The sequence below is a fragment of the Panthera leo genome, chromosome B2 (genome assembly GCF_018350215.1).
Source record: "Panthera leo isolate Ple1 chromosome B2, P.leo_Ple1_pat1.1, whole genome shotgun sequence".
NCBI classification, from domain to species: domain Eukaryota; kingdom Metazoa; phylum Chordata; class Mammalia; order Carnivora; family Felidae; genus Panthera; species Panthera leo.
Window position 1 is genome coordinate 43,531,879 of NC_056683.1, and position 12,489 is coordinate 43,544,367.

The following is a 12,489-nucleotide window of genomic DNA, read 5'->3' on the forward strand; positions in this document are numbered from 1 at the left end:
GGCCCCTGAGCCCTCTCGGGCCCCTTTCAGCAAAGTGGCTGGCTGGTGTCCTGAGAAGGGGGGTATGGCTGATTTAATTAATGAGCTCATTCAAAGTCTACACTCAGCTGCGTCCAATGGGCTTGAGGCAGCTTTCCGCTCGGTGTGAAAATCAACTGTCCCAACGTGAATGACAAAGAACACCCTTTAGGAGGAATGTAGAAATGTTAAGGCTTATTCAGAGCGTGACTGGGAGTTTTAATTTAACAGTGACTTGTTAGATGCGTGACCTGAGGCAAGTTACTCAACCTCTCTATGCCTCAGTTTCCCCAAATGTAAAATGAGGCGACTGGTGGGGCGCCTGGGTGGTTCAAGTCAGTTAAGGGTCCAACTCTTGATTCCAGCTCAGGTCATGATCTCAGGGTCGTGAGATGAGCCTGCTTGGGATTGTCTCCCTCCCTCTCTCTCTGCCCCTCCCCCACTCATTCGCTTGTGCAAAAGCTTTCTGTCTCTGTCTCTCTTTCTCTAAATACACTTAAAAAAATGAGGCAACTGGTAGCATCCATCTCGCAGGGCACACAGTTAGGGCTATACAAGTATTGATAAATAAATACAACTTTAAAATAAATGCAAGATGGTGATTTCCAGTGGTCAAATCCCAGTTATTTTATGTGCTAAGTAAATACTGAGGTCCTTCGTCCCTCTCTGTCCCCAGTTCACTGCCTCTGCCTTAGCTCAGCCACCTGGTCTGTCTTCCATGAGCTGATACCAAGTAGTTCCTCCTAATTGAGTTCTCCACCTCCAGCTTTTCCATCCTCTGCCCTCCTGTCTCCCCAGCCCCGACGTAAGCCTGAAAATGGGCTCTAACCACTTTCGCTTCAAACTTCTCAGTGGCTGTCCTACAGGATGGAGTCTGTGCCTTGCCTATAGAAATCTTCTTCTAGTTAAAACAAAACTGTGTGATTGTTTGAATCCCCCGATTACAATGAAGTATAGCCAACAAGTCTAGTTTCCATCACTTTTCAGAATTCACCTTCCTCCCTTTATTCCTCTTTTACAGCTTGTCTACCCAGACCTACAGTCAGCCCTCTGATCTCCTCCTTACCATGTCCCCTGGGGCTCACTTCAGACCAGGGGTCAGTCTAGGGGCACTGGTGGCTTAGCGGGTTAAGCATCTGACTCTTGACTTGCAGCTCAGGTCGTGATCTCATGGTCTGTGAGTTCGAGGCCACGTCGGGCTATGTGCTGACAGCATAGAGCTATACAGCTTACTTGGGATTCTCTCTCTCTCTGCCCCCCTTCCTCACTCTCTCTCTCTCCCTCTCAAAAAAGAAAAAAAAAAAAAAAGATTAAAGAAGAGGAGTCAGTCTTTTTTAATCCTTGAATATGGGCTCCAACCAGACCTTGTCAGGTTTGTGACTCCTATGCATACTTGGGTGTGGTTTTAAGTTCACGGGGTTACCGCTCTCCTGGCTTATTCATATTTTGTCAGCCTCCCAGCTCTCGTTCTAAAATGAGGGAGCCTTTGCCCTCGGTTAGGGGTCTTTCAGGCAAAGTGAACTGGAGAGGACTCATTTAGGGGGACGGAGAGGGACACCCTTCAACTGGAGAGGACTCACTTAGGGCGACAGGGGGGACACCCCTCCCGGCGCTCTCCTTAGGAGGCATATCCTGTTCCCAGGGGTATCCACCCTTGGAGTTGGACTTTGTGGAGCGGTTTTGAGATTGGTAGCCCTCTGGGGTTGAAAAGAGGGTCCTAGGCTCTGGATTGATGCGGCTCCGCTGAACACCTGCCTCCTCAAAGCTAACGCCGTGCTTTTTCTAGTTCCAACACGGACCCACCCCGGCCCGTCATCAGCTTCGGAAATAAGCAGCTCATTACTTTTCAGGAGTCAAGGTCTCCTCCAGGAATTCCTCAATCTTATTGACGTCCGTCTTCACGTCCCCGTTGAAAGTCAGGAAGGGCGGATGCGTGCCAGGGGCCAGGTTGTGCAGGTCGGCTGGCTTTCTGCAGAGAGATCGAGATTCAGGAGGTGGCTTACATCAGGGCGCCTCACCTTCGGGGCAACCTGCGACTTGTCAATGACACTCCCTGGGCCGTCCAGCCTTTCTGTGGGCAGAACAGACGTGTGGTGGGGGGTGTAGGGCAAGGGAGGGTGGAGACAGCTCTGAAGGGATGTGGTGTGACAGCGAGTCTGTCCGGTGGAAGTCACGAGAGTAAGTCAAGATGAAGGAACTGAGTCTTACCGAAAAATCAGAAAGGAATGGCAGGTGGCTGTCTAAATGAGCGCCAAGATGTTAACACCCAGGGCAGAGGCTGGGCTTTGCTTTCAAAAGTTCCTTCACCACTCAGCTTAACAAAAATGCACTGTACAGAATCCCAAGCTTTAGCATTTTAAAAATTAATGGATCCAATCACACTTTTATGCTAAGAAAGATCTTCTGCACCGTTAAGGGTATGGGCCACAGGAGAGAAAGTGGCCTTGGGCTGGCCTGGGGGCCCTGATGGTGCCAAGGGCGTGTTTCCATGCTTCCACCAGCTGGCGGAAATGCAAGTGAGGGAGGAGGACCGGTGGATGCAGGGGTGGTGGGTGGGGTGGGCATGAGACAAGGAAACAGTAAGGGAGGGAAGGGACAACAAAAGACACTTCCCTGCGCAGGGCTGAACATCCGAGTCACCCCAAATGCTCCCGCAAGAGCACACAACACTTGTGGGAGTCGGGAGTGGAAAACACGAGAGGGAAGAACAGAAGAAAAGTACACAAGGGTGAAGAGGAGTCTGTAATGAAACAAATTCCTGGCGGGCGTAATCAGTTTGGGAGGGGACGGGAAGAATTTCAATTAGGGTGCTACTCCCATATCATTGCCCAAACACACATCCTCTCCAGCTGCATTGTGTGACACTTGGAACTCCTTAAGGCGGCTGCGACCAGAAGTATTTTTAAAATCCCATCTACTTGGTCCCTTTGTTTACTGGGTGCGTGTCCCTCATCTGGACAATGAGAGGACATTCTTGACCTGCTCCTCCTGTTCTCCAGAGCTGACACAGGCAGAAAATGCTTGGGTTCCTCAGTTGGGAGGGGAAATCTATACCCATTGTATTTGTCAGCCACTACCTCTCGTGGCTTAAGGATACAGAAACTGGGGAGCCTGGGTGGCTCAGGGGGTTGAGCGTCCAACCTTGGCTCGGGTCATGATCTTGCGGTTTGTGAGCTCGAGCCCCGCGTCAGACTCTGTGCTGACAGCTTGGAGCCTGGAGCCTGCTTCGGATTCTGTGTCTCCCTCTCTCTCTGCCCCTCCCCTGCTCATGCTCTGTCTCTGTCTCTGTCTCTCTCTCTCAAAAGTAAATAAACATTAAAAAAAATTTTTAAAAGACACAGAAATTATTTTTTTTTCCTGTGACTCGAGAGAACGATGGCCCCTGGAGTCTGGCATCGCTGAGGAGTGCTGCCTATAGCTGTCAGTGTTCAGGTGGACTTGGCCAGTGACCTGCTGGTCAGTTACGGTCCTCTGTCTTTGTTGACCCTCTTCAGCATTTATGGATGACACTCGACATTAGCATTTAATTCCATGTCACCAAGTCTAATTTATGGCCTATTTAATATAGATCAGCCCTCTTTTTCTGACTGCATCATCAGTTCCACAAGAGAAGGAATGATGCTAAGAACAGTCTGTGGGGGTTGCTCCTGATACGAGCCAGGCACAATAGTGGATGTAAATGCTTTCCATGGCTTGCCTCACTACATCCTCACAGTTACCCTATACAAGGCAGTGCTCTTATCCCTATTGTACAGATGAGGAAACGGAAGCTCAGAGAAATGAAGGGCCTTGTTCAAGGTCACTCAGCCGATAACTGGTGGTGCCAGGACAAGAAAGTAATATTCACCGTATCATACGTTTAAAAGGTCCTTAACTCTTTGCTATATATATGTTTTCTTTCTTTGTCTCTTGTTTCTTTCCTTTTTTTTTTTTTTTTTTTTTTTTTTTTGCAGTAAGAAAGTTTCCGTATCTTTTGGACTGGAGTTCTGATATTGCCTGGCCTACCTCAGGGGGTGTTGGCAGGGTCAGATAACAGATATGAGACAGCAATAGAAGCATCTGAGGAATGCTTGAGGTGGCTTCCTTTCCCATTCTGATCCCCAGCCAAACCTGCAAGGGCACTTTCGCAGATGATAATCCGGGGGAGGGGGGCTAAACACCAGTCTGTCCATTCAGGAAGGCGGGAGAGCCTCCAGAAGGCCGAGGAAACATCCTAGCCAGGGGCTGGAGGCCAGAGGGGACGGGGCAAAAGTCAGTCCAACCTGACAGAGATGGAGAGGCCACCGAGAGAAGCATCGGGAAACAACGTTGGGAAGGGCCAAAGATTAGACAGAGAGCTGCAGCTACATTTATTCCGCAGATGATGGGAAGGATCAGAAGGTTTTCTGAGTGGGGGAGCCCCATGATTAAAGAACTATTTGGGGAAGAATAAGATTTGGATAATATAAAGGATGGATCAGAAAAAAAGAGAACCCAGAAGGGAGAAGTCCGGTTGGATGAACAAAGAAACAGTCAGGCTGGCAGTGGTGGGACCTGAACCACTGCTTTGGGCTTTGGGAGCAGATGAGAAGGCCCTAAGGTGAGCAACAGCACAGAGGGACAATGCCCTGCCTTTGGCAACTGATTGACAATGGAGGTGGCAAAAGAAGGGAGCTGGAAACTCTCCAGTGCTTAGACAACGGAAGAACCCAGGAATTCAGGAAGGGAGCCCAACTCAAAGGAGGAACGACAGATAACAATTTTTGACACATAGATTTTATTTATTTATCTTTTAATGTTCGTTTATTTTTGAGAGAAAGAGAGAGTGCTTGAGCAGGGGAGGGCCTGAGACAGAGAGAGAGAGAGAGAGAGAGGGAAAATATGAAGCAGGCTCCACGCTGTCAGCACACAGCCTGACATGGGGCTCGATCTCACAAACCTGAGCCAAAGTTGGATGCTCAAGCGACTAAGCCGCCCAGGCGCCCCTCAGTTTTAAAGTGATAATAGAAAGTGCAAATGGAAATATCTCTAGATATTTCTAGATGGCAGGGTTCTGGGTATAGAATAATTTACACAAAGGCAACATGGAGAATATGCTAAACTGGCCAGGGAAGAAGGCAGAGGTGGATGATAAACGCTCAGAGAGTGAGCCTTGAGCTCACTGATAGGACAGGCGGAAGACAGGAAACAGGATGTAAGACTGAAATGCGTGTGGCTCCAGATAGTGAATGATGCCTGGTATTTTTAACAACCATTAAAACTGCACGAGTGACTCTCCGTCCCACCCTGTGGTCCAGAAGGCTCACACTAAGGAATTCTAAAACTGGGGACAAAGCAGAGGAAATGGTCAGATCCCAACACCCCCTGGAAATTCTGCCTCTTACACCTGAAGTCCCGCTAGGGTCCCCCAGGATGGGGCACTAACACTGCTGGAATGGTTGACTCCTGGATTTTTAGATATGCGTGTCCATCTCTGTGCCGCTCACAGTTGCACATCCAATATCCATTCCTTCCTTCTTGCTACTCAAATCTTGTTAATTTGGGCAGAGAAATGTTCAGTCCCGGGTGTCTCTCCTGTAAGTGGGGGAGGGTCCTGAGACACGGTCTGGCCAATGAGGTGTGAGCAGGAGGCTGCTGGGAGCCATGGGCAAGCTTTGCGCCCCCCCCCCCCCCCCCTCAGAGAAAGATCTCTGGTCCTGCAGCCAAAGGTACCCCTCATTAATACAGCATTTTTTTACCTTTTCAGATCTACGGTGGTGACGTTGAACACAACGCCTTTCAGCCACAGGATCATAAACAGACGCTGAGAGAAGGGACAGTTGCCAATGCTTTCCCCATCGATTCCAGCCTAGAAAGAAGAGAACCAGAGTCTTGAATCGGCATGTACATGTTAGCAAGAAGGAATATACAGAGAATTTACTAAAGCCATGACCAGTCTAACGTCAAAGGGCAGTTGCCCTATCTTACTGTTGTCTTCCTAATATCTTTGCAGGGCAATGCCTGGCACACGGTAAGGACTCAATCAATACAGACTGAACTGAATTTCAGCTCCCAGTATGGCAAGTATGTACTCATAAATTTCTGAAACCATAGAACCATCTCAGGGTAAAGGGAGACCTTCAACATCACATAGTCTAATATAAATGATGTTAGACCACCAACTTCTGTCCCCCCAAGTCATCATCTAGTTTATGTTTGAATATCTCCACTCACCAACAATTTATATCTCTCAAAGGAGTCCATTCTGAGGGTACTTCTAACAATTAGAAATACTTTTCCTTGGCTATACCGAACCCAACTATGTTCCTCCCTGGTTTACTCTGTTCTATCCTTTGGTTGTTGCTCCATGGTATGTCATGAGTACAAATACCTCAGACTTTAACCCATCTCTTTATATCCAGACAGCAGACTCAAGATTTTAATCAATAACACCCTTAGTACTGGTTCTTTACCTCAGTGTCAAGAAGCCATTTGCTTGTTAAACTATTCTTTTACTCAATAACTGTATATTGGCTCTCAATTATGTGCAAGGCACTGGAGAAAATTACACAGGAGATTAAAAAATGCATGTGGTCAAGGAGCTTATGGCCTTCTGTGGAGTTGGCTGGTGGATGAGGCAGGAACACATATACAGTAAAACCTTGGATGGCAAGTAACCTGTTCTGTGAGTATGTTCTGCAAGACGAGCAAACATTTCTAATACATTTTAACTTGATAAATGAGTGATGTCTTGCCATACGAGTAGTACGTGATGCTGAACGTCACATGATCACAACTGGGCCTGTGGTTCTCTCTGTCTCTTTCTCTCATTGCAGGATTGTGGGTGATCGGCTCCCAGGCTCGGATGCTCAGTCTCAGGCCAGCGTGTGGCAGAAAATCAGTGATGTTTCAGAACGTTGGAAGGTGCCCCCAACTGGCACTAGTGTATGTTTTGTCACTTCAAAGCACCTATGCACGGTTCTTTGCGTTTCTACACAAGAGGAAGCTCAGGAATGGTTTGCTTCATTGTAGGCCAGGCTGCCTGCGGATATAGCCCCTTTCCTCTGCTGCCTGATTGCCAGTTACATTACAGTATATGACAAGTGTTTATTAATACTGTATTGTAGTCTATATCCAAGTGAGTGTATACAATGGCCCCCATGCAGAAAAAGATTCCATTGAGCCAATAGATAGCAGTGATTCCATTAGTGATAGTGAAAGACGTCCTACACAGTAACCCTCCTCTCTCTTATCTCCCTCACACCCGCCAGGAAGGTTTTCAAAGGAAAGCACAGGTCAATTTGTTTATTTTTCTTTATATTTGGTATTTTCTTTATTATTTTGTATTATATTACAGTATTGTAATCGTTTTTATAAGAATATTTTTGGGTTGTGGAACCAATCATCTGAGTTTCCATTATTTCTTATGGGGAAGTTTGCTTTGATATACAAGGGTGTTTCTGGAACGAATTAGGCTCGCAAACCAAGGTTTTACTGTATAATGATAATAACAGCATTACTGAGTGTTTGCATAATTCTGCTCACTAGATGTCCCTTTCTCAGTACCTTCCTCAAAATAGCGTGGCTTTTTTGTTTTTGTTTTTTAATCAACTGAAAGGCAAGTTTCGCTTTATTTCTGAGCGGGCTACAGAGACATGAATTTTATAAGGAATTCATTTTCAGCACATCCATGAACAAACAAAAAGGTCGGGAGCCGATCCCTGTGTGATTCATTTCCACTGAGTGGTTTATGGGCCCCTGACATGGTTCCCAAAGGGGGAATCACCCACTCACTCTAGTTTGTTAGCAGCTGCCTTGGAAACGACGGCCCCAAGAGGTGGCTGGAGTGCCTTCCTCCAAGGACAGGGAGGGCCAGGGGAGTGAAGGCCCCCGGGCTTCCCGGCAAAGCTGCAAACAATCCAAAGTTCCCGGGATGGGGACTTAAGACTTTTTTCTAAGGGAGGGAGAAAAAAAATGCACTCCCAAAATGCAACGCGAATTTTCCCCTTTGAGGTCTGTTCAGCTGTGGCATTTGGGTGGGGAGGGGGTGACGCCGTCTTTCATACATGAGAGCCTAATTGTGTGCTTATTTCTGCCTCGCAAACTGCTCCCAGCAGAGGCTCAGGTTTATCGCGGAAAACTGGCGCCTTTGACGGTGTTGGTTGTAGGTAATTGCTATGAAATTACAGTTATTTTACCTCTCTCTTAACGACACCAAAAGCCCCATCCCTATTCAGTTCTCACTTTTCCTTGGTGCTGGAAACGGACCCACTCCCGAGCAGCTGAGACACCATGGGCTCCGTTATTCAAAATCTGAAAGGTGGGAGGGCACAGCGTGGGCGCCACACCTACCCACAGAGCTAAAGTTACCGATAAAGCCACACTCCGACAGGCAACGGTGAATTTAATAACAGCTTGGTTTGCTAACTTGCGTTTATGATGTCAGCCCCCTAAGACCTTCCCAGGAAGCACTCACTCAACAGGTACCTGGTTCCTGGTCCTTTAAGACATCCTGACAAAGGAACTGTTCCCTAGGGCCCGTTACACTATAAGCGACAAGAATTAAAAAACAAAACCAAAAGTCATATCCATATACTGTCACCTGTTTTATCTCTGGTGGGAGTGGGGAGGGGCAATGACAGGGAATCGAAGGAGGAACCAGTAAAATATTGGAACTCTTATTGGCTGGACAGAAAACTCATGTAATGGTAACAACTGATGTCTGTGTTGTCGGGCACTGTTCGAAATGCTTCACATATAATATTAATTCACTTATTGCTCATGAGAAGCCTATGTAGTGGGATATTATCACCTTTTTGCAAGATGTGGAAACTGAGGCACAGAGAGAGGAAATAACTGGCCTAAGGGTCCCTGGATTGAACCCAGGCCATCTGGCTCCAGATGCAGGGCTCCTGCCGCCATGCCTGTGGTCCAGTCTGAAGACCCAAACAAGGTTAACAGGGTGGCCCCAGGTCACAGAGCTGCAGGTGACAGTGCTCAGGCTGTACGCACGCACCCCACCCTTCAGTCCGCGTGCACGCAGCTGTGCTGGAGGGTGCACAGGGTCCTGGCCTTCGCAGATCCCCCCATTTTCACTATTGTCCTAAACTAGGATACTAGGCCCGGTAAATGAAAACTGCCAAAGGAGCAATAAACACAACATGGGAGGATTCTCAGCTTCCTCTTTCGTTTTCTTTTTTTTCCTCTCTTTTCTTCTCCTTTCTTGTGGGAAGAACACCGAACACGAGATCTAGCCCCTAAGACATCCAGTGGACAATACATTACTGTTGACTACAGGCACGGCGTTGCACAGCAGAGTTCCAGAGCTCATTGATCTTGCTCACCTGAAACTTTATTCCCGTTGAATAGCACCTCCTCGTCTCCCACTCCCCCACCCCGGGCCCTGACAACCGCAGCTCTTCGCTTTGATTCGATGATGTTTACCATTTTCGTGACCTCACAGGAACGAAATCATGCAGTAGGTGTCTTTCTGTGATTGACTTAACTCACTTAGCCTTATGTCCTTGAGATTCCTCCCTGGTGTCGAGTTTTCTGAACTTCCTTCTATTTCAAGGCCTCTTAAAATAGACTTTATGCAAGTTCTTAGCCCGTGTTTCAATCCGGGTATTTGTCTTTGTTGTTGTTATTGTTGTTGTTTCTGTTTTCCTACTGAGTTGTTCAGCTTCTCCCTTTCCTCCTTGGCAGCTCACCAGTTATGCGGCCCAGATAAACCGTGGTTAAACTCATGGGTTAAATGAAGGGAACTTGTGGCAACCACTCAAAACACAAACAGGGAACAGCCAGGTGAAACTCAATGGGACTCCAGGCCCTGAAAAGTGTGAGGGACAATGTGATGGATGGCCCAAAGAGGCTCTGAACAATGAGGGCAGAGGGCAGGCACAAAAGCAGTGTAGTAAGTTAAATAATGCCTCCCCCCCACACACACACACTGAACCTGTGTCCTTCCAAAACCTGTAAGTGTGACCTTATTTGGAGATAGGGTCTCTACAAGAGGAAATTAAGCTAAGATGAGGTCATATTGGATTAGGGTGGACTCTAAATATGACTTATGTCCTTATAAGAAGAGAACAGTTTGGCCACAAGATATGCAAGGGAAGACTTCATGTGGAGACAGAGGTAGAAATTGGAGTCCCTCATCTACAAGCCAAGGAACAACCAAGGATTGCCAGAAACACCAGAAGCTAGAAGAGATGAGGAAGAGAATCCTTCCCTAGAGCCTCTGGAGAGCATGTGACCTTGCTGACACCTCGATTTCAAACCTCTAGCCTCCAGAAGAATTTCTGTGTGTGAAAAGCCACCCAGTTTACGGTAATTTGTTATGAAAGCCTAGGAAACCAGTGCAAGCCAGAAAGTGTCAGGAGAACAGGGTACCACTGACGGCAACCTTCCCAAGTTCACAATTCTGCTTTGAATTTTTTTTAAATGTCTTATTGATTTTTGAAAGAGACAGAGAGAGAGGGAGACACAGAATCCAGAGCAGGCTCCAGGTTCTGAGCTGTCAGCACAGAGGCCAACACGGGGCTCAAATTCACAAACTGTGAGATCATGACCTGAGCCTAAGTCGGACACCTAACCGACTGAGCCACCCAGGCACCCCTCACAATTCTGCTTTGCCATGAGCCTAGTGCACATGCACAAAATCACCAGCCAGCTATGACCTCAAAGTACTTCCTATTTCCTATAGTGAATGTATTTACTATAAGTTACACTCTACTATATTATATGCTATATATAATAGAACTTACATAATACATAATATCGCATAAGATAATAACCGTATAATATAATTATGTAGGTTGTATGAATATACATTATGTTATGTGCCAGGCAAGTCACATTATATACTATGAGATATTGCCTTTCATATAGTCTCTCCCTGTAAATGGTGAACTTGGGTCCTCCCAAAACATGGGCCATGTTTTATTTACTTTGTCCTCAGCAACAAGAAGTGGCTGCATGTTGAGGGGAAGGTGGTACTACTCCCTTTTTATGGCTTGAGTAGCTCAAAATTCTGATGTTGGAACTCTGAAGAGTGTCCTGAGAAAGAAGTTTGGGCTGTATAACACACTATAGCAAGAGATAATTGTTCTAAACCCATCTCTGCCTCTAATTTGCTGTGTGACCTTGAGTAATGCAGCCACCTTCCTCTCCGCCTTCACCGTCGCACTCACAAATTCCTATAGTTTTATAAATTCAAGTGACTAGTGGAGATTTATTGAAGATAGCAATTCTCAAACATTGTGGTCTCAGAACTCTTTTTAAAATAATTTTTTAAATACTTCTATATTTTTGAAAGAGACAGAGGGTGAGTGGGGGAGGGGCAGAGAGAGAGGGAGACACAGAATCCAAGGCAAGCTCCCAGGTTCTGAGCTGTCAGCACAGAGCCCCACACAGGGCTTGAACTCACGAGTCTTGAGACCATGACCTGAGCCGAAGTCAAATGCTTAACCAACTGAGCCACCCAGGTGCCCCAATGATCTCAGAACTCTTAGATGCTTTTAAAGATTGTTGAGAATCCCAAAGAGCTTTTATATTTACTGTATTATAAATGAAAGCTAAAAAATATTTTAAATACTTATTGATTAAACATAACAGTAATAATAAGAAACATACTGTATGTTAAAATAAATGACATATTTTAATATAAAGGAAGTATTTTTTAAGAAAAGAAATTGAGTGAGAAGAGCAGCATTGTTTTATATTTTTGCAAAATCTTTCATGTCTGACTTAATAGAAGCTAGCTTCTGCAATCTTTTGTTTTTGGTTGAAGTATAAAATGAAAATCTGGTCTCACTCAGATATGTAGTTGGAGACAGGAGGAGTAATCTAATAGCTTTTTCAGATAATTGTGGGCATTTTTCTTTAATGCCATACCGAAATTCGAGTGATAGTTTCTTAAAACCGAGTTGATAGGTGGAATTTGAAACCCTATCAATGAAGTTCTTCTGTTCCACTAAACCCCATTCATCTGTCTCGCACTATGAATGGATCTTTCACCCATGAATGATTTTTTAACATCACAAATTCGTCATTTGGAAAATAGCATTTCACCGAGTTATGCAGATCTTCCAAATGCTGATACGTTTCATCACACAATGTCAAAATATTTCATTCAGTAATATCACCACTGAGCTCATCGGAGAAGTTTAAGAGAAGTGGTCAAGTGCGTGGTAGCAGGTTATCTGTTTTCCAGTAGTCTAGTGTTCTCTCGAAAGCTTGTGTTTTATCACTGGCAAGAAATACTGTCAGTTGTTATCCTCGAAATGACAGGCTCATTTCATTGATTTTCCAGAGAACGTCTGGGAAACACCAAGCCTGAGGAGCCACAGTTTGTCTGCCACTGGCTCTTTCGAGTAAAATCTCTGTTCCGTGAGAGAAGCGGCTGGTTCGGTTCACAACTCAATCACGAAAGTGCTATTCCTTGGAGGACCGTTGTGCTTCGGCACGCAGCCCAACAGCTTTATGTGCATTTCCCATTTCATCAGCCAGAAC

The 12,489-nt window shown here is 46.0% G+C and overlaps 1 protein-coding gene across 3 annotated transcripts in view; it reads right to left on the reverse strand.

Annotated features, from left to right (window-relative positions):
* Positions 1–12,489, reverse strand: part of CLIC5 (chloride intracellular channel 5) — a 102,031-nt gene that overhangs the window by 42,828 nt on the left and 46,714 nt on the right. For 2 of the 3 annotated variants that reach the window (XM_042938955.1, XM_042938954.1), the window contains exons 2-3: positions 5,736–5,845; positions 1,862–1,987 (exon numbers count right to left, since the gene is read on the reverse strand). In XM_042938955.1, coding sequence (XP_042794889.1) covers positions 1,862–1,987; positions 5,736–5,845 — 236 coding nt within the window. Of the gene's footprint in view, positions 1–1,861; positions 1,988–5,422; positions 5,572–5,735; positions 5,846–12,489 lie in introns of those variants that run through there. The other variant, XM_042938956.1, reaches the window with a different exon arrangement.